Source organism: Daucus carota, chromosome 6, assembly GCF_001625215.2.
Source record: "Daucus carota subsp. sativus chromosome 6, DH1 v3.0, whole genome shotgun sequence".
NCBI classification, from domain to species: Eukaryota; Viridiplantae; Streptophyta; class Magnoliopsida; order Apiales; family Apiaceae; genus Daucus; species Daucus carota.
In genome coordinates, this window is record NC_030386.2 from 26,358,048 (window position 1) to 26,383,693 (window position 25,646).

General features: G+C 33.1%; 3 protein-coding genes, 1 long non-coding RNA gene and 6 other non-coding genes across 11 annotated transcripts; all 10 read left to right on the forward strand.

The window, feature by feature from the left end:
• Nucleotides 1-916: 916 nt before the first annotated feature.
• LOC108226941 (myb-related protein 306) lies at nucleotides 917-2,851 on the forward strand. Its single transcript, XM_017401934.1, has 3 exons — nucleotides 917-1,049; nucleotides 1,245-1,374; nucleotides 1,909-2,851. The coding sequence occupies exons 1-3, from the start codon at nucleotides 917-919 to the stop codon at nucleotides 2,774-2,776; spliced, it is 1,131 nt and encodes a 376-aa protein (XP_017257423.1). The 3' UTR covers nucleotides 2,777-2,851.
• A 5,054-nt stretch (nucleotides 2,852-7,905) lies between these two features.
• On the forward strand, nucleotides 7,906-10,733 carry LOC108226520 (protein EMBRYO DEFECTIVE 514-like). Its single transcript, XM_017401487.2, has 2 exons — nucleotides 7,906-8,275; nucleotides 10,248-10,733. Exons 1-2 carry the CDS (start codon nucleotides 7,988-7,990, stop codon nucleotides 10,551-10,553), a joined length of 594 nt encoding a protein of 197 aa, XP_017256976.1. The 5' UTR covers nucleotides 7,906-7,987; the 3' UTR covers nucleotides 10,554-10,733.
• A 2,145-nt stretch (nucleotides 10,734-12,878) lies between these two features.
• Nucleotides 12,879-12,956, forward strand: LOC135147453 (small nucleolar RNA Z267). Its single transcript, XR_010285027.1, has one exon. It is a non-coding gene; the product is annotated as a small nucleolar RNA Z267 (small nucleolar RNA).
• An 88-nt stretch (nucleotides 12,957-13,044) lies between these two features.
• On the forward strand, nucleotides 13,045-13,130 carry LOC135147455 (small nucleolar RNA R44/J54/Z268 family). The gene has a single exon (XR_010285029.1). It is a non-coding gene; the product is annotated as a small nucleolar RNA R44/J54/Z268 family (small nucleolar RNA).
• Nucleotides 13,131-13,168: 38 nt separating this feature from the next.
• Nucleotides 13,169-13,241, forward strand: LOC135147451 (small nucleolar RNA Z267). The gene has a single exon (XR_010285025.1). It is a non-coding gene; the product is annotated as a small nucleolar RNA Z267 (small nucleolar RNA).
• A 158-nt stretch (nucleotides 13,242-13,399) lies between these two features.
• LOC135147456 (small nucleolar RNA R44/J54/Z268 family) lies at nucleotides 13,400-13,487 on the forward strand. The gene has a single exon (XR_010285030.1). It is a non-coding gene; the product is annotated as a small nucleolar RNA R44/J54/Z268 family (small nucleolar RNA).
• A 291-nt stretch (nucleotides 13,488-13,778) lies between these two features.
• LOC135147518 (small nucleolar RNA snoR122) lies at nucleotides 13,779-13,858 on the forward strand. The gene has a single exon (XR_010285091.1). It is a non-coding gene; the product is annotated as a small nucleolar RNA snoR122 (small nucleolar RNA).
• Nucleotides 13,859-15,325: 1,467 nt separating this feature from the next.
• Nucleotides 15,326-15,399, forward strand: TRNAI-AAU (transfer RNA isoleucine (anticodon AAU)). Its single transcript has one exon. It is a non-coding gene; the product is annotated as a tRNA-Ile (tRNA).
• Nucleotides 15,400-15,808: 409 nt separating this feature from the next.
• LOC108225143 (2-hydroxy-palmitic acid dioxygenase mpo1-like) lies at nucleotides 15,809-18,019 on the forward strand. Its single transcript, XM_017399960.2, has 4 exons — nucleotides 15,809-16,261; nucleotides 17,417-17,479; nucleotides 17,552-17,623; nucleotides 17,711-18,019. Exons 1-4 carry the CDS (start codon nucleotides 15,926-15,928, stop codon nucleotides 17,822-17,824), a joined length of 585 nt encoding a protein of 194 aa, XP_017255449.1. The 5' UTR covers nucleotides 15,809-15,925; the 3' UTR covers nucleotides 17,825-18,019.
• A 1,163-nt stretch (nucleotides 18,020-19,182) lies between these two features.
• On the forward strand, nucleotides 19,183-23,820 carry LOC108226850 (uncharacterized). 2 transcript variants are annotated; one of them, XR_010284374.1, is made up of 5 exons: nucleotides 19,235-20,578; nucleotides 21,179-21,300; nucleotides 22,560-22,725; nucleotides 23,268-23,473; nucleotides 23,586-23,820. It is a non-coding gene; the product is annotated as an uncharacterized LOC108226850 (long non-coding RNA). The 2 variants fall into 2 exon arrangements; XR_001807742.2 differs by having other exon boundaries at nucleotides 19,183-20,578; nucleotides 22,560-23,473.
• Nucleotides 23,821-25,646: the final 1,826 nt, after the last annotated feature.

Sequence of the window (25,646 nt, forward strand, 5' to 3'; positions counted from 1 at the left end):
TCTCCAATACTCAAATCATTTAAACAAATCATCTAATATCTTATAGAATCTAGTTAAATTTATTGCATCAATAATGAACAAATACTTTTAAACAAAACTATATTTTTGGAAAATCACATATTCATACTCAGGTTTAGAGGAAATATTAAATATTAAATGAAAGAAAAATCAATCCTAACTACTTATAAATCATCTGGATATGATATTTACGAACTTACAAAGATATCTTGAGGATATCTAGGGATAAATCTATAATACTAATTATCATTCAATTATAATAATTACTTCTTACAAAATACATGTTGAATAATAAAGAGGATACGTTTTCTTAATCTCACGCTTGGACTTTGATACGTCATTTTGAAATATTATGTATAATATTAATTTAATATTTTTATTATAAAGATAATATATCTAAAATATTAAAGTATTTTCAAATGTTCCCTTTCAAAAATACACATTTTAATTTTTGCACTTATTTTTGTGGAAAACATTTTTTAATTTAAATAATTTTATAAAATTTAATATATATTCAAAACTACCATATTTTAAATCAATACCCTACGTTTGGAAAGTAAAAACCGCTATTTGAAGGAGTTAAATAAAGATCACACGCGTTTGGTGCGTGAAGCGGGGAGAGTAAATGTTGACTTTTGCAGGAATAGAGAGTTAAATGCTTCTAGCTGTACTATTTGACTTGTTTCAAGATTTTCTAATAATCTTTTACCATTACTCTCTCATTAGTCAACCCCAATCTCTCACCAACATAAAATATAACATATGTGAGCCTATAAATACCAGCCCCCAGTCCTCTCCTAAGACCATCGCTCTCTCATCTCTTCTTTACAAGAAGAAGCTAATAATTTTTTCTTTTCTTGAAAGCTCATTGTGTTTACAGGTGCAGGCAGAATTGAAAATGGGAAGGCTACCCAACAACGAGAAAAATGAAGTGAAGAAAGGACCTTGGACTCCGGAAGAGGACATAGTCCTAGTCTCTTACGTGCAAGAAAATGGCCCTGGTAACTGGAGAGCTGTTCCTGCCAATACCGGTGCGAGTTGTCACATATTTCCGACGTCTCATTTTAATTGATGTTTGACCGATTACTTTGTTATAATGAAATTGTAATTATGAGGTCATTTAATAGTGTATTTATTATTTTCAAAAAAAATAAATGGTGTATTTATTAATAACTGAGTCTACCACACTATTAATCATAGTTGTAATTAATGTTTTGATTGTGAAGGGTTAGCGCGGTGCAGTAAGAGCTGTAGGCTCAGGTGGACTAATTATCTCCGACCAGGAATCAAGCGCGGTAACTTCACAGATCAGGAGGATAGGATGATCGTCCACCTTCAGAGGCTTCTTGGCAATAGGTATAAAGAATCAAAGATCATATATATTCATGTTGGATAAGGAAACCATGTGAATTGTGACTATTTGTGTTGTTCTTTTCCTCTTTGAATTACTCGTCTTGAACGTTTGACTTTTTACACGTATGTTTACAACGTTTGACTACATGTCTGAAATCGGTATTTTTAAAATTTTCTTTTTTAAATAAAAATATTTATGTTATATTTTTATTCAAAAAAATGATAAGAATATTAATATTTGCTATACGGTCAAAGCACCTAAATTTGCGTGTAAAAAAAAGTCAACCGACTTATATATATATATGCTTTTGACTTTTTGGCAACAGATGCCTAAATTTTTTGACCGTATAATTAATATCATTATTTTTATATTTTTTTTTCCGAATTATAATATTAATAATATATTTATATTAAAAAAGATAATTTTAAAAATAATTATTTTAATTATATGGTCAATCCACTTAATGACCTATTTAAGAGGGTGTACAACTAATTTAATTATTAATCATGCTGAGTTGTGTTTTGTGGTTTGCACAGGTGGTCTGCTATTGCATCTTACCTCCCACAGAGAACTGACAATGATATAAAGAACTACTGGAACACTTATCTCAAAAAGAAGCTGCTGAGGAAGCAAGCCCGTGGGGCTGGTGATGATCAGAATGTTGCTAGGGGAGCCAATTCTGAGGCTTCCTCCTCATCATCAAAAGGCCAGTGGGAGAAAAGGCTTCAAACAAATGTTCACATGGCTAAACAAGCTCTTTCTGAAGCTCTGTCCCTTGACAAGTCTCCTTCTGCTAGCACTGTCACTGCTGCTTCCCCTGCACTCTCGGCCCAAGCCACTACTTCCACCGGAGCACCACGAGAGCAATCACCAGCTTCCCCCTATGCTGCAAGTGCTGACAACATAGCTCATTTGCTCAAAGGCTGGATGAAAAAGCCTGCTGCTTCTTCATCATCCTCTCAAGGCCATGGAACAATCTCATCAGAGATTACTACAACTCATGATTACTCCAACTCTGTCAAATATAACAACCATTTTTATCAGGCTGGAAGTTCTAGTGCTGCAGGTTACAGCCCACCTAGCGATGGACAGACCCCGGAGTGTGGGATTACTGGTGGTCATCGCGGTCTAGACTCTTTTTTCAACAAGTTCAACTCCTCAAAGAATTATGCATTTCCTGCAAATGCACCTCTGGATGGACTAGCCAATTTGAGGGCAGAAGGTAATGCTAACAATGGGCTGTTTATGTTTCCAGATCGCAATTATGGTAAGCTCAATGTCCATCATCAGCAGCAACTGCAGCCAATGCCTCCTATGAGTTTGATTGACAATTGGCTCTTTGATGATGTGACTGCTGCCGCGAACCAAGCTGAACAACATAACTTGATGCGAAACATGTTTTGAGGAGCTAGTCTGGGGATTTTGAAAACCTCTGGAGGTTTGCTTGAATAACTTTTGAGCAGATAATTCAGAGTGCAAGGCTGATCAGAAAGTGTACATTATTATTCCTAGTTATTACAGATCTTATCTATTCAGTATGATGTAATTGTGAACTGCATAATCAGTTTTACCAGAACTCGAATGTATATGTACTATGTACCTATACATTCTTATGCAAACTTCCAGTTGTACTTTAATATTTTATTTGTGGTTTACTATTTGGTTTTGGTGATTATATTTGCATTATTAATCTGTTTTGGATCTCATCTTAATTCTCTGCACATTGTTTCGCCACATTCAGTCTTTCAAGTAATTCTAGACTTGTTAGATGATTACGCGACCAATTTCTTGTCAACTCATCAAACTCAGTTGCAAACTTGCAATTGAGCAATCTTCTTGCTCTTTTGCTCAAGATAACAGGGATCCTGATTGGATGCTTGTGGTGAACAATGAACTAGAGCTCTTAATATGTTCAAACATGGGCCTTGGTCCCTTTAGCTGTATGGATCTGTGAGTCTGAGTACAATGCTAATGGTGCCATTGAAAGGCATCTAAGGAAATTAGTAGATACGTAGTATACTTAATTACAAGATGGTTGTGATCCGTCTTCCCTCTCTGTAAAATGACTAGTTCTCTAAAATCTTGATATATAAGAAAAAATCATTGAATTTCGATGATCTGCCTATGTTGCAAGGCTGCAGTCTGTGATACACAGGCACTTTATATGAGATTAAGATACATTGCCAGATTTGTTAGCTCACACTTCAGACATCTGATCTTCTAAAGTCCGATAGCTTACATATTATCTTCTAAAGTCCGATAGCTTGCATTTTACATAATCAATTGTTACATTGTGATTGTATTCTCTCATCAAAATGTGAATGAATTAAAATCGATTAATTTGGTTCTTATTGTTGGCCAGAAGATACGGTCATTAACTTTATTAATTAATTAGACGGAACAACTACTGTGTATTGTAATTGTATTCTCTAACCAAAATAAATGTGAAATGAATTAAATTGATTAATTTGGTACTTGTTATTTGGCGGAGGATAGTCATTAACGTTATTAGTTAATTAGACGAGATTATTTTGGTTATTATTTTCATAGTTTGATTGATAATCGATTTAAATGAATGGTCCTACTAGAGCAAAACAACTTAATGAAGAATTGTCAACGGTTCGTTGTGACTGTTTTGGTTATTATATTAATAGTTTGGCCGATAATAGATTAAAATGACCGGAACAAATTGACGGATTTGACATAACATTCAAATGTAACAATTTTTTATTAATCCATCAATATAATTGAAATGCTGACCATAATGTAACAGTTCGTTATTAATTCATCAATATAATTGAAATCCATCGGTCAATCGATGAAGTAATTAATAAATAGATGACCATTAATATGATCGATGGACAAATAAATACAAATAAATAGTGGCATAAAATTTCTTAAGTGAGCTCTTCGAATATATAGAATGTGACATAAAATTTCATAAGCGAGCTCCTCAAATACATGAATGAAATGTGACATAAAATACGATTCCGATAATTGTTCTCAAAATGTCATTCCCGTGACCATTAGTCATCCCTTGTATTTAGTTAACCACTAGTCACCCCTATTTCATTTTATTTGGAATGAAAAATTTATATCGTTCTCTTTCTACAATTTTGATTCTCGCTACATAATATTTTCTATATTTTTTGTCTTCAGGGTTTCCCCTTTACTACTAGTTCATATAAATTATTATAATAAAAATGACAAACGAATAAAAGGATTGTTGCTGGAGTTGATATTGAAATTGGTGACTTTTAAATCACTACGTTCCTATCTTTTATAATATGTATGAAAAATGCATTAGCATTTGTGACTACTTTATTAAAAAAATCAAAATAATTTGAATTTACGAATCAGTGGATTCCCGGGGTTAGGCTGGTGGGGATGCTCTTGTAAGTTGTAACCTCAGAGGGCAGAGACAACCCAAGCCATAACATTTCTACCTCAGGCTCTTGTTCAAGTCTGATGAACCAGCCATGGTCTCCCCTACAGGTTACAGGTGACCACAATCCAATGTCTCTGATATCCAACGAACCATCAGCAACAAACACTTTTGTCCTGTAAAATCAAAGGATGAGTTGTGATATTAATACATTAGCTAATTAACTTTGTTCTTGGATCATATTAATTTTTTAATTTTACTTAAAAGAGCAATCCACGTCTGCACTTCATCTTTAAAGTAACCATGCAAAATGTTGGGACCTCTGACACAGGTTTCTCTTCACTGGTAAGGCTGGTGCTCAGATGTGTAATTCATGTCAGGGACATCCACCAGCTTTACTTCTGATTTCCGAAACAGGATAATTCTTTTAGTTGCATTAATAGGTGCAATTGCTGTAGCTCGTCAATAATAAATCTTTCGAGAAATTGATCATCTTTAGTAACCGGGAACAGGTATGGAGATATCTAAGGCTGATAGGGAAAATTTTCAAGTTATAAGCATTTTCTCATCATTTCTTGTATTTTTTCAATGACAGGTAAAGAGGAATAATAATAATAATTTTCTTGATAGTATCTTTCTGATGTACTTTCAAAATTCAAGTTATTTTTAACAAACAAATGGACTCTTAGCTATTGTTCTAGTCGTATCTTATATGCCAGTTTCTATCAAGGCCTGGTGATGTGCTAGTTCTAATCTGTTTACAGAAAGAACAAATACAACAGAACCAAGCTGTTACCATGGACTCCCTCGACATTTGTGTTTCAGACTTGTGGAACATAAACATTGGTTGAGAAGAAGGAGGAAGGAAACACACCCTTATTTTGCATATTTTCTTGGCTTTTTTACGGTACTAATATAGCCGATTGAAACTTCATATAAGTCTGTAGAACCTTCAACATTTTTGAATGTATAGTCTTCTCTTAGGATAAAGTTCATATATTACATTCATTACAATTTTGGGATGAAAGCCTACTGTTTGTTAACCACAGATTGAAATTATATTGTATATATACTGTCTGTGAGACAGGCTACAGATCATGCTACACCTATCAAAAATGCATTCAGCTTAGTGTGAAAAAGAAGTTTTATATGAAACAAATAAACTATAGAAATCCATACTGCAAAGAGCTCCGAAGGTAATCATAAGTTGCAGCACACCCTCGAAGTTTCTTCTCCATTCATAGGCCATTTCTTCTGCGCATGGCTTTTTATGATTCACTGCGGGGAGGTAGCCAGGTAGGAGAAGAAAAACCAAAAAAAATTCACATATCAGCACTTGTTATGAATGGGATTTGATCTTCTTCTAACTCTTCTTTTGTTTGACTGCATCGGAACAAACATAACTGAAGGCGTGGGTGCTACGCTCAATGGCTCAGGCAGTTCTTGAACTTCAACATTCTCTAGAACCCGCGGATGTCTTATAAACCTGAGAGCAAGATCTCTGCTTCTGAGGCCAGAGACTTGTTCTGGTTGAGTGAATAGAAACCCTATAAATACAACAAAAATGATCATTCTGCAAGAAGACCTATTCATGTTTAATGTTTCTAGCAGACAACTACAAGATTGAACACGACTGAGCTCTACACTTGTTCAAGATAATAAGATGAAGGTAAGTGGCATCTCTTTCTGCAGTCTCTTTCTTATGCCTTGTCCCTGTACATATGAGACAACGTTTAATTTTTATAGGATTTGCAAAACTAAAGACATAAAGCACAGGAGGCCCCCCAAACATCTAGACTAAGCTACGGTTCACCTCAATCATTAGCCTGTCAAGAAGGTATATAAGGCTGTTTTGGAAGACACTGGCAGAATTTGTTTGTTTGAATAGAAAGGCTAGCTAGTTAGAACCATTCTTGGGAAGCTGAGAATCTTTATAATGGTTCCCCACATCATTATCATTTGCATTTCTCCTTTACACTTAACAACGATCACTTCTAAATCTTTAGACTACCAGCTTTCACATCAGACGCTAATGCTAAATTTGCTAATGTGTAATTGCACGGCTTGCACCTAATCTGAATGTTGGAAATTATAAGGATACTCATACGATAGCTTAACCACTTATACGGAAAATTTTTCAGTTAACCTTCACTCTAGTTACCTCTATCATCATTTTACAATTAAAAATGAAACTCATTTCAGTAACAACCTAAACAAACCAAAGCAAGATCGCTACAGCTAAAGAAAGCAAGGTAAAGTAAAGATGTTGGGGTTATGTAACAAAAGGAATAGAAACTCAGCAGATAAAAAACAAACCAAGAACTTGCTTTATGTTATACTCTACCTTTATAGTTCCAGAATCTTCCTTCCATACAACATATCAAAAAATCTCAGTCTTGGCTTCTCTTGGTTTGATGTATTTTTCTTTATGCTTTTCTTTTTATCCAACTTTGGATTGTGAAGTCCCTAGCATAATTTTCCTGTTGCAAACTCAGTGTTCCCTCCTACACTGGCCATCTCACCCCACCACCACTTTTCTTTATTTGTTCACTTTGCAATGAGGACCTTCTTTGTCTTTTCTTTTCAATATTTTGATTTATCATTTTAATTGTTAGCTGATGCGGAATTTGAATTTGCAGTGGATCAGTATATCTATAATTGTCTACACTGATAAAAGAACTACTGGAGAGTGGAGAACATGAAAGTTAACTTCAGCATGTTGTAATTGTAATGCATTATGAGTTGCATTCAACATGAGCCTCCTTTGATAATGCATATTTTTTAATAATGATATAATGAAAATCTGTTAAGGGAAGTTCCGATCAATCATTATAAATTTTTTAATGATATGTTATATAATAAATTAAATTAATATGTTAATTATCATAATAATATTATAAAATATCTGATTAATCCCTAAACAATATTCCAATTTAAATGAGATTAGAGAACATATTCTAAGTTCTACATTGCCGTAAATATCAAATACAGGTTAGATTCGGATAAAAATATTGTTTATGTGACACAAATGGGAATTTAAAATTTTATAAAATACATAATTTCATAATTATTTTATTCAAAATAAAATTTAATTTTTTTAAAAAAAATTGAAAATAAATTTTAAAATTTTAAAATGTACGCTGGGAGAACCGTGCGGGACGGGGTAGGACATAAATCAAGGGTTTGTAACTAGGGTTTAGTCTTCAGTTTTGTTTCTCTACAACAAATCAATGGCAGAAGAAGCAAAGAATGAGTCATCGGTGCAAGACATGGAGGTGGTTCCTGTCTACGATCAAACCGGCGGCGATGCGGCGGGCAACGGCGTTAAAAGAAAGAGAGACGACGGCGATGAATTGGAGGATGAGAAAGAGAACTCAGTGGAAGAAGAAAGATTGCAAAACGGGTCGGGTCCAAAGGGTCCAGTGTTAGGGTTCAAGAGTTTTACAACATCTGTTGCGATTTATGATTACTTTTCCGCTTTTTTGCGTAGTTGGTCTCCCAATGTCAATGTTAACAAGGTACATTCTTACTCAAATGCAAAATGTGTGTGTAAATTGTATGTTGTGTAAATATGTGAATTTGATTGATTGATTCGATGCCTGTAGAAGCCACTTTAATTGCCACGTTATTAGATCATGGATATGTTTTGTGGTTGAAAATTATGAATTTGTTGATTAGGATTTCTTTTATGGCAGGTTTGGGAACTTAAATTTCATTTGAAATTCTGAATGTAATCAAATGACATGTTTCGATACACAGAAAAAAGTTGGACTTAAATTTCATTTGGAATTCTGGATATTCAAATACTAGTATAAAGCTGAGAATTGGATATGATACCTCAAATTATGTCATTTGAAATTGAACTTGAGGTTTATGTCATTTATTGTCGTAGAATAAGTTAAGATTCTTGAGTCATTGTAGAGGCAAGTTTATTATTTACAGAGCTTCATTAGATAGAAATATCATTAATTATATGGCATACAATCTGTATATGATTGATAATGCAATAGTGGATAAAAAATTCAGTCTTTAAACTTACGAAGGAAACTTGTTTTTATCAGCTACCCCCTCCTTCACATTTTAATAGTCTTGTTTGTCAAAATATAATGTCCCATAATATTTGTACTTCTTTGTTTAATGCAACTATTATACTGTTTCCAACGTTGACTATTATGAACTCACATAACTTTCAAAATTATTATGCAAATACTCCCCCAGTCCCAAAATAAGTGTCATTTTGACTTTTTCCATGTAATTTGAGGTGGAAAAAAAACATATTTTAATACATTATTTTTCAAGTTTTTTGTTTCTGAATAACAATATAGATTTTAAATTTTTGTTGAGAAAAAGAAATTCGAAAAATAATATACAGAAATATGTTTTTTACCCCTCAAATTACGTGTAAAAAGTTAAAGCAGTCACTTATACTGGGATAGAGGGAGTAGTAGAGTAACTACAATGTAATTCAAATAAAATGGATAAAAACTTGGTTATATTTATCGGTAGCTAATGCAGTTTTAGTAATGATGCCAATAATAAGACATCACATTTAATATTTCTTAATATATGTGAAATTTCACATATATTAAGAAATATTAAATGTGATGTCTTATTATTGTTGTCATCACTAAAATTGCATTAATTACACATGAATATAACCAAGTTTTCATCCAATTTATTAGAATTTCATAATTATTTGTTTAAGAATTTTTTAAAGTTGTGTGAGTTAATATAGTCAACGTTGGAAATAGTATAAAAGTTGCATTGAACAAAGAAATGGACAAATATTTTTATGGGACATTTTATTTTAACAAACAAGACTATTAAATGGGAAGGAGGGAGTATATGTTTTTATCTAAAGTTAGCTCTGTTTTGTAGTGTCTATGTTCCACTTCAGTAGCCTACAAAGTAAAAATTGTTGTTTTGATGCAAGTATGTGCATGTTTGGTTCAGCTTTTCTTCCTTTTATAAGCTCCTCATGGATGCAGCTATGCTGTGCTACAAGACCGAATGTTTGTAGAGAATTTCTTGTTTTTTGTTTTGGCTTGCGGCAGAAAAATGGTCTGAAATTGGTCAGCAATTTCTTTGCTCGTGTTTTGCTTAATGCTTAACTAATACTACAAGATCTTTCTGAATTCTTGCCTACTTCAACCTGGCCTTTCTGTATGCACACCAGAGCCTATTGTGGTAAAGTGCATTAAAGTAGTTTTTGCTGGAAATTGTGCACTCTTCGTAGACAATCCTGATACAGTTTATCTTGTAATTGCAAACAACAAGCAACTATGTGACCATCTCCATGGACCATGTCTATGGTTGAAGGATTATGAATATTGCAATCTTAATTTGACATTGTACTTTGCTATCGCAGCATATAGCATTGGTTAACCTCTTATATACAAATGCTTGTGAATGAAATCAAATTTTCATGATTGCAAGTTTTGTGTGATCTTTTTAGCTGCCTACTTATAGTTTGCCGTTTCTGTATTGCAGTATGAGCACATGATGTTGCTTGACCTGTTGCAGAAGGGTCATCAGGAGCCAGAGAAAAAAATTGGTGATGGGGTTAAGGCCTTCCAAGTCCGGTATCATCCAGAATATAAGAGTCGCTGCTTTTTCCTGGTAAGAAATGATGATTCTTGTGATGATTTCAGCCTCAGGAAATGTGTGGACCACATACTTCCTTTGCCTGAAAACATGCAAAAAAAATCTGGTGTCAACAAGGCATTGGGTGGACGTAATGGTGGAGGAGGCCGTGGAGGGTGGCGTGGCCGCGGAGGCGGTAAGCCTAGAAACTGAGATTGCAAGAGGCAATATCAGTTCTATTACTAGGGATATTTTCCTTACTTTTGATTTGCAACAGGTTGTCACTCAACTTCAGAACTACTCTGGAACTAGTGATATGAAATCAGTAATCTTATTAATCAACATTCATAAAAAAGTATGTTTTGTTATTTGAAAATCCCTCCTCGTCTTTAATTTGTTGTCTTATGTTCCTAATTAGTTGTCCTATTTTAACAACTTTGGTCGGATTCACTGAAGTTAGACTGAAATTTACACGTATTATTCTAGAACTAGAACCGGGAAAATATAAATAGTTGATAAAGTTATATGAACGTGCAGTATATCTCATCTATTTTAAAATGTAATTTTAATTTTTAAAAGTAATTAAAAAATTCTTAAAACAAATAATACTCAATTTAACTCAACACAGGTACACAACAAGAAATTAGGGACATAATCCAACATTACTTAGGAACAGAGAAAGTATTAAAATTTTGGAACTTGTAATTTATAAAGTTGTAATACAAAAAGGCTTGTAATACAAAGATACTACTCCCTCCGTCTCAATTTATAGGTCCAGTTTGGAAAAAAAATTTGTCTCAAAATACTTGTCCCTCTCTTCTTTCAATACAAATTTATCTACATATTAATTGTGATTTTTTTGAAACTCAACATTATTCTCATTTCTCAATGCACTAAATCCCTATATTTATTGTGATTTTTTTGAAACTCAACAATATTCTCACTTATCAATGCACTAATTAATGATACATGAGATAAGATTCTATCTAACAAACTTTTTTCTTAATATGTGTGTTTATTCCAAAATAGACCTATAAATTGAGACGGAGTGAGTAAAATATCACAGCACACGGCTCCAATTTTCAGCGCTGCCCTCAATTCTTCTCGGTTATCCTTGACCTCCATTTTCACAACTCTTATGTTGTGTTTGGTTGGGGTGAATGATTTCGGAAGAAATGGAATGAAAAATGAACTATCTTATGGATGATTTTTAAGAAATTTCATTCATTCCTTCATTCCCTTCCCTACATCTAGATATCACCCTTTCCATTTGAGATGGAATGCTCCATTCTCTCCCAACCTCAATTTCTTCTCAAATCTCATCATAATAATTTTGCACTCCTTCAAATTTTTTCAAAACTTTCTTCATATCTCTATTAGTTTGAAGTATTTTTTACTCATTTCATTCCATTCTATTCCATTCCATTCTCCTCAACCAAACACAACATGTCCATGTTGTGGACAGTGATGAATTGATAAAAATGCAAAACTTGATTTCGAGCCTAGCTAATTTACAAAATTAATTATACTACATTTTTAGTCCTGATTATTTAGCTATCTGGCAGAAGGAAAAGAACTTTGATTATTTCTTCTGTTCCTCTATTTTTTTTTTTTACCATTTTTATAAATGGATTAACACATATTTAAAATATATATAAAAATACAATTTCACAAATTATTTATTTTTAAAATTTAAAATTATTTATGAAAATATATTTTATATTAATTTTAAAATACATGTCATACCACTTCGGACACACATCACACGGGAACAGAGTATTCACTCCATCCCAAATTAAATAAACTTGTTAGACTTATGACATACTCCCTCCATTCCAAAATAATAGTCGCTTTGACTTTTTGCACGTATTTTGAGGTGCATAAAAAACATATTTCTAAACATTATTTTTCAAATTTTCTTTTTTTGAATAAAAATAGGGATGTTAAACTTTTATTCAGAAAAATAAAAATTCAAAAAAAATGTATAGAAGCATGTTTTTTTTTATACCTTAAACTACGTACACAAAATCAAAGTGACTATTATTTTGGAATGGAGGGAGTATAATTTAAAGTTCATTATCGCATAACTTACATCGCTTATTTTTTTAAAAAAATTTGCAAATAAAAATTAAAATATAAATTTTCATTAAAAATAATATTCGAAAATAAACTGTCAATCCATCGTAAATTACGTGTAGAGCTAATATAATTGGGCACGGAGGGAATATGATTTATCGAGTCACTTGGTGTGACAACACCAGGCCCAAAACATCAGATTAATAGCTCAAACTGAGAGGCCCATAGCAACTAATATTCCCAAATGGGCCCAATTGTTACACTGTGCCCTAACATCGAACTCTCTAGCATACTCCAATATAACTCTATATAAATCCTTGTCTGTTTTCATCAATCCTCAAAAGCCCTAAATTATAATCATGCTCAGCAGCCTCACCTCACCAGATATGCTCTCGCTTCTTTCTGGTTTATTTTTCGCTCATCTTTGATTACAAATGCTTGTTTTATAATATGTCTTATGATTGTATGCCTGTGATGGCTATAAATATACTTTGAGTTAATTTTATATTACTCTGAAAAAAACTTAGTCTGAGGCATATGATCAATTTATCAATCTATTGAGATCCTGGTTTACTAAAATTTGATCTTTGTTAATTTTTTTTGATTTAATGAGCTGGGAATTAATAAGATTGCAAATGACGAAAAAAAGACAGGGACATCAGAGCTCCTTGGAGTAAAAGATGACTTGGTCGATGGGAATCTCTCTGATGCTATAAATCTGATTTGATTGTTTTAAGTGATTTTGAGTCTAATTTGTGCCTGTGATGGTTTATAAATATACTTTGAGTAATTCAACTATGAAAACAATTAAATCTGAGGCTCCTTTGTTACTTACATTTCAGTTTTGTTCAATTTTGGTTGTTGATGTTATTGAGCTGTTGATTTTACTGCATTTAAAGCTCGAAGTGTTTAGGGAAACAACCTATTTGCAGCAAGGTGTGTGTATGTCTTGTTGATCATGCTATTCGTTTCGTGTTTTATTTAGTGCAAATGATGATAAACAGACAGGGACATCAGAATACCTTTTAGGTTTTTAGGATGATTTGTCAATGGGAATCTCTTTGATGCACTCTGTAATTATATTCTTAATGTATTTCCTTGTGTAGTTATAATGTTTAGCATTAAAATTCTCGTCAATGTCGCTTGTTAATTGGGAATCACAGACTGTTTCTTTTTCTGATTTCAATCCCTTTGTTAATTCTAAGAGCCGGTGATGCAATATATATTATGAAATTTATAATGATTACTTTTTAATAATAATATGAATCATCGAAGCTGAGGCTCTGGCTAATGTTTAGTTTGTATTTGTTTTGTTAATCTTGTTTCTGATAGAATTGAATCATTGATACTTCTTGTTTGCTTTGCCAATGATGCATTTATCTGCACGTATTATCAGAGAAAATTATGATGATATATGCTATATTGTCACTACCTCTGAGGCAAGCTTCAGGAATATATATGAGTAATGAGTTTGATTAATTTGAACTTGGTTGATTATTATGGCATTTTGTTGGTCTGGCCTTTCAAGCCAGCCTTGTGATTGTTTCTTAAGAACGGAGATTTGAATGGTGCTCTTTGTTGAAGTCTGAAGTTTCAACTCCGGGCTCCAGAGGCGTCAATGTAATTATCATATCCTTATAGAGTATGAAGGCTTGTCGGAGAAAGGCCTCCTTTACTTGAATTTAAATTATCTATATTACTGTATTCTTATTCTTATGCAGTGTGATTGCTGTTTCTTTGCAATATTTGTTTGTCTTCTCCTGTACCAGGTTTCTATAAGTGAAGAAATAGATTTATCAAGTCTATCAGAGCCAAATTGAGACGAATAGATGGATTGGCTTTGTAGAAGGATGTAGTTGGACAGCAGTTGACTGTGAAAATAATATGCAGTCTGAAAGAAATTGTTTTGTTGAATTTCACTAGTGGAAATAAATGTAAAATGTAAATTTATTTGAAAAACTTTGTAGAACATAAAATGCTATTGAAAGATTGGGTTTAAGAAACGACCCCATAATTTACAGTCTGGAGGATTGATTGGTATTTGGCAATTTATGAATTTATATTAAAATGAAACTGATGTAGTGAGGCAACAGCTGTTAGATGAAAATCTGTGAACATTGTGAACTGTGTGGTGAAATATTGTTTTACGAATAATTCTGGTGAAATATTGTTTTACGAATAATTCTGCAAATATTGTTTGGTGAAATATTTTCTATTTTCTATATCGTAAAATATAAAATCGGCTCAATTTTTTTTGATATTTGGTTGTATTTGGTTTTGAACTCAACCAACACTACAAATGTTGAATGGTAGATGGGATTCTATCTTGACCTTGTAAAGATAAATATAAAGTGCCAGGAGTTCATCATAAAATAGGGAATGACAAACGAATTCAATTTTAACTGCTCCACCATCCCATTGAAAATTATTGATAACATTAACATTCGCAAACGGTGAACAAACGGTTAGTTGTGCAGATCTCTATTAGCAAGTAATCCAACCTCCTGAGTCCTGACTCATACTAATACTACTAATCTTGGTCCACATAGTACGGCCCGTAAATCATAATTAAGGTTTATCAACGTCAATATTGTTACATTGTTGAAGGTCTCATTTGTTTTAAGACCATTTCTATTAGTCTAAAGTTACTTCGTTGTATTTCGTTTGTTGGAGTGGGAAACCAAAAAAAAAAATATACAAGCACTTACGTTCTTCCAAGTTCCAAGATTTGCATGCAAACAGTTTACGCAGTCAAGTTATATTTTAAGAATTGGGCACAACCCTGACAAAAAAAAAAAAGGGCACAACCAGTTTATATGTCAAGTTCATTCAATCAATCAATTCATGGTGGTCAGAGTATATGCAAATGCTATTTGTACATATAGATAAAGATGAAATTCACAAGACATGGCCTATTAGCTCAGCTGGTTAGAGCGTCGTGCTAATAACGCGAAGGTCGCAGGTTCGAGACCTGCATGGGCCATTTTCCGTTTTTCTTAAAATCTTGATTTATGTACTTTTTCCTTGCAAATCTGGATTTATGTACTTTTTCCTACAAATCTGAGTGCAGACGTGCAGTATATAAAGATACAAATTTTGATTTATATTTGGAAGAGATAATTCAAAATTTTATTTTCTGCTACAACTACATGTTAATTATAATTTCATTGGATTTTACCATGAAAATACATAAAAAACGATAATATAAAAGCTAAAATAATTAATTTTAATTATATCTCAGTTATTTTGTTGCTGTTACATTTGTTTTTTTATTTTCCTAATATATATTTGATTAATGTTGTTTTAAAAAATATAATCCCCTAATCTACTTGTCAAACAATGTTCACACTTTAACTGCTCAACTGTTAAGAAAGCAGTCGCTTTAGACAACACCTAGGATAAAAGACGGGGATTTCAACCATCTGGAAAATTCGTCTTGCTTACTTTTCTCTCACCAAATCTCTCTCTCTCTCTCTCTCTCTCTCTCTCTCTCTCTCTCTCTCGTGAAGATGGGTTTGTTTGATCTCGAGAAACACTTCGCATTCTATGGATCATACCACAGTAACCCTGTCAACATCTTCATCCACACTATCTTCGTTTGGCCCATCCTCTTCACTTCCCTTGTTCTCTTCTACTTCACCCCCGCTTTATTCAGCTTCTCCGAAATCTCCTTCTTGGGTCATAAATTAATTCTTAATCTAGGGTTTGTTTTCACCTTGATTTATGCTTTGTTTTACATAGGTCTTGATTATAAAGCTGGTTCTCTCGGCGCTCTTCTCTGTTTTGGTTGTTGGGTGTTTGCTAGTTCTCTTGCAAGTCACTTGGGCTTCTCTTTGGCTTGGAAGGTACTTTTTATATTCATCATTTTTAATTGTACAGTGTATTTGTTTTATGTTAAATTCTAGTTCTTAATTTCGTATTTCAGGTCGTGATCATGTTTGTAAATGTGTCTTTCAGTTTAAAGATAAGGTTTAGACAAACTAGTCATTTAAGGTTGTTTCTTTAAGTTTAACTAGTAGACAAACTGTGGGTTGTTTGAGTATTTTAAAGATTTTATTAAGTTGGAAACAGTTTGCCTTTTATTATTGCTTTCTTGTCTAGTTTTTGCTTCTACCATGGTTAACATGCTGTGATGTAGGCCAGGAATTGAAAAGGAAAACGATATAATGTGCACTTGCTTTATTGTGACTCCAGTATTGACTCTATGACAAAAGAACCACTACCTTGAGATGAGAACAATCTTAGTATTTTTAAGTGTTAAAACATTATGAAACTAGTTAGAATTTAGCTAATAATTTATTTGTCTCATATGATTAAATATATGATAAATTATGATCAACCTTATTCCTTATAATGCCATATATGCAAATTAATGTTATTATTCCTTTCTCCGGCCTCTGCATCGTTCTTCTCTCCTGTTACAAATTATAGAATCTCACAATGAATGGATGAAGTGAAGATTTGCTGAAGTTGTTGAAGACATTAAATTTTAGTCTTGTATATGGAATACTAAACATGCTTTTACCAATTAACAAATTAGAACAATTGATTAGAATTGCATTTTCTTCTGATTCATTGTATGAAAATGCCAACTCTTGCTATGGATAAGTATAACATATTAGTTTGTGTTTCTGAGTGGAAAGGTTTTTGTAAGATAACATCTGGGACTAGGAATAAGAGAAGAAGAAATGAAAGGAAGGTCTATCCCTGCTCCTTTCTTTGTTTTTTGTCTATTCGCATACAGACCGGCCTTTGTGGTTTGGTGGAAACTCAAAATGGGAAATTACTAAGACTTTAAGAGTGAGACCAAGACCCTCCATTCACGGATTCGCTGCCTGCCGTAATAGCAATTCTCATTGTGCCTTGTTACATTGCTGAGTTTAGAACATGATAGATTCCAAATCTTCAATAATTGATCTTTTTCCTAATGGGAAGAAAGTGTTTAGAATTTTTCTTTCGTCAGTGAACTGAAGTTTTGTATTCCCTTGATTATATTTCAGGTTGTCCTAGCAGCTCAGTTAGTTAGCTGGAGTGCACAGTTTATAGGCCATGGTGTGTTTGAGGTAGATAATCTTATATTCATATATCAATCTTAGGCCTTAGTCGTCTAGGATTCTAATATTTTGTCAATGCAGAAACGGGCCCCAGCTCTCTTAGACAACCTAATCCAGGCCTTCCTGATGGCACCTTTCTTCGTACTGCTTGAGGTAAAATTGTATTTGATTCTTCCGAAAACTTCTACAAGCTTCTTTCAGTTGTCTAAGTTTATAAAAATGATATATTTGTCAATCCAGGTACTAATGTTATTTCACTATGAACCGTATCCTGGATTCCGCAAATCCGTTGAAGCAAAGATAAAAGCTGAAATTGAAGAATGGGAGGAGGAGAAGAAGAAGAAAACATATTAGCTTGAGTTGATACAGGGACCAAAAGTATATTTAATTAGGTCTACTTGTAATAAGATTGGAAGTTTGTTTAGACCTTATATGCTACCCAACTTTAACCCTTGTAATATTTGTGAATAAAGAAAGCCTGCTTGGCCCAGGTCAAATAAGTACAGAGTTTGGTAATATATAAATTATGTGTAAATCTCTTATTTTATCCTTTTTGAATTTGCAAGAAGCGAATATCGCAATTGTGAATCTGTGACTGCAACTGCTAGTTGAAAGTTTAGAGAACAGGGAAGAAAATTCAGCTGCCCTGAAGTGCTGAACATCTCACGCTTTACAATAATTGCATAGCTTCTGCTATTGGAGGTTACATTGGAGGCTAGGACTATGGGTTTAAGATTAGATTATAGAGACCATCCCTGACAATTATCATTCATTGAAGGTATTTTGAGTGTTCACAAGAGATGCTTTAGCTTGCTGGCCAACAAATTTGGATCTCTTTCCTTTATATCCTTTGCTAGAGTCTGTCCTGAGGAGCTCAATAATTGGCCAAAGAGGGCCTCAATAGAATATCAATTGTTTTATGTTGGTGTTAGCAATTTTCATGCTGGTGCTTTCTATTCTTTTGTCATTCTTTTAAGCTTTCTTTAACAAATGTTGCTCTGGGTAATATTATAGCTACTGTCACACTGAAGGTTCCATCTCATTTCCTTATTTGGCTTGGTAATGTGGGTTTGGATATCGGAAACTTCTATCTTAGGTCCCATCTAGGTAATTATAGTTTACCTTTTGAATTTAGTTAAGGAGCTTCTGTCAGCAATAGTAATACCTTTAGCAAAAATTCTGAGGCGGTTGTATATGGAATTAGACTATGCATCTTTTACACTTGTATTAATCTTTTTTTTTTTTGTCGCTTTACATGCAGTGATGTTTATTGCTGTACTTGTCTTCTGTTAGCCTAAGTTGGGTTAGTTTCAACAGTTAAGGTTTTTTCCTTTCAATCACTAGTGGTGACATCAATTTACAATCCCAAGAGGTGTTTCAGCATACTAATTGATGCTTAATACTTTAGAATAGGCAATCTGTTTGACACAGTAGCAGTTAGTACTGTTATTAACTGTAAGGAGTTAATGAGAGTCCATTGCACCATTTTATGCTGTTATCTGGAAATTTTTGTCGATTTGCAATTTAACATATTTCGGCTTAATGATTGTTACTTTCTAATCATCACTTTGTAGGATGCTTGTTTTCTTCATCATAAAAATATTTGAAGATGTTATTCAGGATTTTGAATATCTAACCTTATAGTCAAGCTGAACGGGCTCAGCAGGAATCAGCTTTTTATGCTGGAAGAAATGTAATACTCTCTAGATATGCCCAATACTGATATATATGCATTCGTTATATAGATATCTGTTTTCATTTGACATAACTGAGTTTTGCGCAGATGGACTCTCTTGCTACTATGTTGGGCTTTGAGAGCAATGACATAGGTATCCATGTTTCTTTCCAGATAAGTAAGCTCTATCATTTGATAGCCTTCATGTTTGACTACTTTATCTGTACTTTAGATTTTACATGTATATCAGTAAGGCCAAAGCGTATGTGGCATTTTCTTCAGATTGCTTTCAGGCCACCTAGACGTGTCTTATTCATCAAATTAATTAGCTTATGTTTCTTGCACCTTCTTATAAAAGTATCTTGGATAGTTGAATCTCAGGGAGGCGGCCAGTAAATTTTAAATTATTTTTTCCTGTTCTTGACATTCTAATCTTATCATGGATAAATAAACTAGATAGGGTCATAAAATTATTCATAGTTAATTCTGTATTTGTTGCAAAATTATATATCTGGAAAACTAGACATGATAAAAATTAACAATAAAACAACTGCATATACTGATAGCAAAAAGTTTATTGGTGGAACCTTTTTAGCTCCGTAGATGACTGAAATCTCAGATTATTCCTTTGAGTATGCATTTTTACTTGTTGTATTGAGTATTGACTATTATGTACTGTATCTCCTATGTCTCTACTGTCTGTTCTATCATGAATTTGATAAGTAGGGTTTAAATTTATGGAGCACTGTGACCTTGAGTTTCATCTAGGTGAGCTTTTTTGTGAGAACAGAGACCTTTCTAGACTATGAATTTTCTGGCTCTCTCTAATCAACAGTTACTGATCAAACAATTATAGTTTCTCATCGGTTTTGATATTTGTCTACTGTATTAAATTCAATGTTTTTTTTTCCTAAATATTAAATTCAATGTCTTACTGGTAAAAACTACTCCCTCTGTCCCTCTCATTTCTTTACAGTTACTATTTTGGGATGTCCCTCTCATTTCTTTACATTACTATAAATAGTAAGTTTTTCCCATCATTACACCCACTATCTTCCCCCTACTATCTCATATTTAACAATAAAAACTACTATTACACCTACTACTTTCCTCCACTATCTCAAATCTATTATTAAATATTGATAGGTTCCACCACTTTACCCACTTTTCATCTAACTTTACTCATCTTCATACATTGTCTTGGTCTCGGTGTCCCCCTCCAATGTAAACAATTGAGGGGGACGGAGGGAGTATAATTTTTTGTTTTCTGCCTGGAGTAAAGACACGTATGGAAGTAGTTGGTATATATCTAATTTGATACTTGTAGTTCCATTCTTGCTCAAGATGATTAACTTTTCTTAAACCAATGATAGGTGATTGTCGCTGTGGTTAAGCACAATGAAAGTTCTAAGGAATCGCAGTTTTCATAGTTGGTAACTATTTAGTACCATAGTATTTTTTTATCTGGTTTAGCCTGTTAGACCTATGTACAACCAATCACTGAGTTTTCCGTTCTGCTTACAAACTTCTAGTGATGAAAGCTTCTCCAGTGGGTACGGGGCCTGAGAAACTTGTACACCATCTTTAAATAGCCTAATTGAAAATCACCATGCGTCCAGAACTTAAATCTAAATATGCTGAATTAGTAAAAAGTTATTATGTATTTTCTAATCACTTCAGATTCAGCTTGTGAATTGAATTTAGTCAAATTTTCACAGTGCGCTTCCCCTATATCCATTTAGCTTGGATCTTCTGAGGAACAATGTAAAAAGAGGGTGTGTTCAACTAGATGACACTGTTATGGAATCTAGTTCAGAGTCACCGGATTTATCCATGTCAAATTTATAGACTGACCTTTGTGGTTTGGTGGAAACTCAAATTTATCTACCACACTTTATTAAAAAAATCCAAAAATTGTGCATGTTGCAGAATTGCATGTTTGCTGTTGTTGTCTGAAAGCACGGTCGAAATGACCACAATTGTTAATTATTCTGTCAGGCTAAGGTTTATTTTCGTAATGGATGTATCTTCAGATATGTGACAAATTCTGGATGCATGTGTTAATCTCGCCTACTGGACGTCTTTGGATTTAGGAGCAGTTTTAACGAGAGCTTTATGCCGAAAGGCTGGATTCGTGAATATGCTTGACATTCAGGTACGGCAAGTGGACATTTCAACTTTTTATGATGAAGAATCTTGTTTTTGTTTGCAGTTCTTTCCTCTTACAATAATAATAATAACATATATTATTTTGCATTCTCTTTGTTGGTACTATATCCTGCGAAGTTGATGCGGTGTTTAGGAGTTATTGAATATTATTTTTGTAGGATAAACATGCAGACTTGTAATATGTTTCTGGTACTATAAGATAATGGTTATGAACTTATGATGTAATTGTTATGTGTACGTAAAAACTTCAATAGGAGATTTGGATACGGCAAGATGGACCATAGATATACACCAAGAAGAATCTCTGTTTGAGACTTGATTGTCTTGACCAGTAAATAAATATGATGTTGCCAGACATGATGCTTTAATGGCTCTAATTGGACTATTATAGATCCGTTTTTGTCCTGGGATCCAATCGACTTTCAGTGGTGTGCATGGACTATTACGGATGCGTTATGCGTATATCTCCAGGGATCCCTTCGACTATCAGCAGTGTGCTGGTATCAGTTTAGTGGTGAAGAAGTTGATGGGGCCAGGGAGTACTGAACTTGCACATATGCTTACAGCTAGTACTAATTATCATTATTTTATGGTTCTAGTATAATTTGTTTTAACTTTTAGACATGATAACATTATAAGATGGAATGGAGATGTTAGCTATATTGTTTTCTATACACTATAAGCTGTATATGAAATTAATGCTTCTTTTGCTCGTCTAATTTTATGGAGAGAAAAAGATTTTTGCTTATGTGAGGCCTACGCTGTCCACGATACCCATTAACATATATAGAAAGGGAACAGAGGATCATCATAAATATTTTATCTTTGTCAATTTTTTTGCTATATGACTTGTATCCTATTACAGACAATTCATTTTTTCCTCAAAATAGTTTAGTCAGGAAAAAGCCTTTCCAAGCGTGCTTTTCCATCTACGTGGTAAAGATACTAAAAGATCATAGTCTTTACGTGTATGCATTATTTTTTATGATCCAGTTTCAGTCATGTGGAACTCTATCGGCCTATTAGGTTTTTAATGTATCTAGTCAAGATATTGGAATCTTTGTATTGAGACTATTAGGAAAATATACTAGTATATATGATTGTATAAATTTGTGGTGATGGTAACAGAGGTGTCATGTGGTTTGGTAAAGAAGATATTTTTTGTATTGAGCCATGTCATGACTCATGAGATCAATGTAATTATATTGGATCATATAATTTATATGTTATTGATTGATGGATAAGGGGAAGAACAAAGCTGGAATGAGTGAGGGCGGCAGCAGCGGTGGCAGTGGAATCAATACTGATTGCCAGAAAAGTAACAAGCTTAGAATATTGTTGTATGATGCTGATGTTGAGAGTTCTCAACAATGTTCCAGTCTTCTCCGCCAGTGCAGCTCTAACTACCAAGGTACGCTGTACATGTAATATATATCATCTGGAACAAATAATAGTCGTTTTTCATGCATTTAACTCGTAAAATAAAAATCAGTGCTCCTTTTCAAAGATATTAAATAGTTATTTCATATTACCTACTTGAGATAATGTTAATGTAAATATTTTTTCATGTCAACACCAATAATGAATTCTATGTCACCAGCTTTAAGTTTCTGTGATCTATTTGGTCAGCACCAGTTGCTTTCAGAACAGCTTGAGCTCATCGATTACTTTTTGTTTAACCTTTAAACAAGTATTGCAATTTTTTTCAAGTTGCATTAGACTATATAGGCCCTGGTAGTAGCTTTGCTGGCTTGTTTAGTATGCCAGCCTGCAAATCTTGTACGCATGATGAATTGGAATTATGGAATTGGCCATCTCCAGTTTTAGAATACACATATAATAAAGTTTTTTCCTTTCTGCATGAGCATTTCCTTTCTTCTTACTTAATCTTTGGGCAGAGAAATGAGAATGTTTTTACTAAATAAATTTATGCACGTATAAATATAATAAAAGGAGTGGATATTGGTGGAGTTTGGATGCAGTGAAGGCAGTTTTTAGTGCAAACGAGGTGATGAATGCACTTAACTCATCATGTACTACTCCTGGGTTTGAAATAGACATAATCCTTGCTGAAGCTTCTCTTCTTGTTTCCACTGGGGGTTCCCATTTACTCAGATACATTACTCAGAGTAATGATTTGAAGCACATCCCTGTCATCAGTAAGCTATCCGGACCTTAAATTCTAATGAACATCCGTCAGAATTTATATATAGGCACCATTTCCAACTAACGAGTAAAGAAATCTTTATTTGATGTTTATGATGATCTTAGTGATGTTTGAAGAGGACGATGTTTCCATGATATTCAAGGGTCTTGGGTTTGGAGCAACGGATTATATAATGAAGCCTTTAGGTGTCACTGATGTTTTAAATCTATGGGATCGGATTCACAAGAGGAAGTTCATCAATTGATCAGATCAGTTTGAATATACGACCACTTTGTGATTTGTGATAGTGTCAGACATCACATAATATAATATAAATTACATAATATAATATAAATTATGTTCAGGAACTTCTAAATAAATGATGTTTGTTTATAATATTTAAATGTTTTTTTTTTTGACAAAATGCAAATTCATTCCATTAAATTAAAACAAGTCTAGTCTTGACTAGACTTGTTTTAATTTAAATGTTTGTTTTTTATGTTTACAATTTTCATAAACTAATATTACCTTCGAAGTCCACAAATTCTTTTGCCGTACAAAAATATTTATCTATATACGCTTAATGAATATTAAGTAAGCATCGAGAGAGATTATATTCTACCAAATTTTAACAGCGGCTATATATAATTTGCAATATATTTTGATGAATTTAATATTTTATTATTAGTTTCTTCCAATATCAAAGCGTGTATATACAAATTTGATTGAAGAATGGGTAAACTTTTAAAGACTCTTGTCATAAAAATCATGAAAACTGAAGATATTAAATGTGCAATATATTCATGAATAACTTTTATACACAAATTTAGTATGGATATTAATCACAGTTTTTCTATTGTTATATGACAGTAGTTAATATTTGCATTTCAAAAAAAAATTAATATTTAATAATTTTGGTTTATGTAAAACAATATTTTCATCAAACATGTTAATGGCCACCTAAATCCTTCAAACTAAATTATTTACGAAGATATCTTTTCGGTATTCTTTAATTTGTTAAGGACGGGATTGACGATCTACTACGGTCGAAATTAATTGATTCCATATCTTACGATTCGATCAAGGACTTCTCATTATATTTCAATGAGAATGAGACCCATAACCTGTCAAAATATTTAATCTTTCTCGATATATTAAAATTTTCAGATCTCTATAATAGACTCCTAAAAATGCAAACTAAAGAAAAAGTCTTAGAAAGGACATAACCTTTTAATATTTCCGTATTAATAATTATTTAAAATTTAATATATTACAAAAAATAATAGGGAAATCTACAAAACTACCTACCTTTTCTTTTATTGTTTTCAAAAATACTACCTTCCAGAATTATTTTTAAAAATACCTTTTCATAAAATCTTTTTTTCAAAAATACTGTTTGCAACTTTTGCAACCTCATCTGCAACTCCAGGCGGCGCCAGCCGTGTTGCAACCTCTTTTGCAACTTCATATGCAACCGAATTCCTGATTTCAAGTTCCAGTTTTCAAATGTCGTTTTCGACCTCATTTTCGGAATCGATATATATATATATATATCGATTCCGAAAATGAGGTCGAAAACGACATTTGAAAACTGGAACTTGAAATCAGGATTTGTAATTGCATATATGGTTGCATATGGTTGTATTCAGTTGCATATGGTTGCATTCAGTTGATTCTATTGTAATCTAATGGCCCCGCCAGGGGCACACCATACATCTGTTGTTAGTTACAGTTTTCAGTTGCATTTAGTTGCAACTGAGGTTGCAAATGAAGTTGCAACTGCAGTTGCAACTTCATTTGCAACCTCATTTGCAACTTTTGCAACCTCATTTGCAACTTTTGCAACTTACAGTTTTCAGTTGAACTAGTTGCAATTGCAGTTGCAACTGTTGCAACTTTCCATTTTTATTTGCAATTTTTGCAACCTCATTTGCAACTTTTGCAACCTCATTTCCATTTTTATTTGCAACTTTTACGGCTGCGCCGCCCAAGGTTGCAAATGAGGTTGCAAAAGTTGCAAATCGTATTTTTGAAAAAAAAATTTTATGAAAAGGTATTTTTAAAAACAATGAAAAAGATGATAGTATTTTTAAAAAAAATAATTTTACAGATGGGTATTTTTAAAAAGATCCCAAAATAATATGCATGTATACAACTATACGAAGGCTTATTTTTCTTTTTTTTTG

Coding starts and splice junctions, on each gene's coding strand:
- LOC108226941 (XM_017401934.1), top strand. CDS start 917: ATGGGAAGGCTACCCAACAACGAGAAAAATGAAGTGAAGAAAGGACCT. Junction 1,050..1,244: donor AGCTGTTCCTGCCAATACCG/GTGCGAGTTGTC, acceptor TTGATTGTGAAG/GGTTAGCGCGGTGCAGTAAG. Junction 1,375..1,908: donor CAGAGGCTTCTTGGCAATAG/GTATAAAGAATC, acceptor TGGTTTGCACAG/GTGGTCTGCTATTGCATCTT.
- LOC108225143 (XM_017399960.2), top strand. CDS start 15,926: ATGGGTTTGTTTGATCTCGAGAAACACTTCGCATTCTATGGATCATAC. Junction 16,262..17,416: donor GCTTCTCTTTGGCTTGGAAG/GTACTTTTTATA, acceptor ATTATATTTCAG/GTTGTCCTAGCAGCTCAGTT. Junction 17,624..17,710: donor CTTTCTTCGTACTGCTTGAG/GTAAAATTGTAT, acceptor TTGTCAATCCAG/GTACTAATGTTATTTCACTA.
- LOC108226520 (XM_017401487.2), top strand. CDS start 7,988: ATGGCAGAAGAAGCAAAGAATGAGTCATCGGTGCAAGACATGGAGGTG. Junction 8,276..10,247: donor CCAATGTCAATGTTAACAAG/GTACATTCTTAC, acceptor TCTGTATTGCAG/TATGAGCACATGATGTTGCT.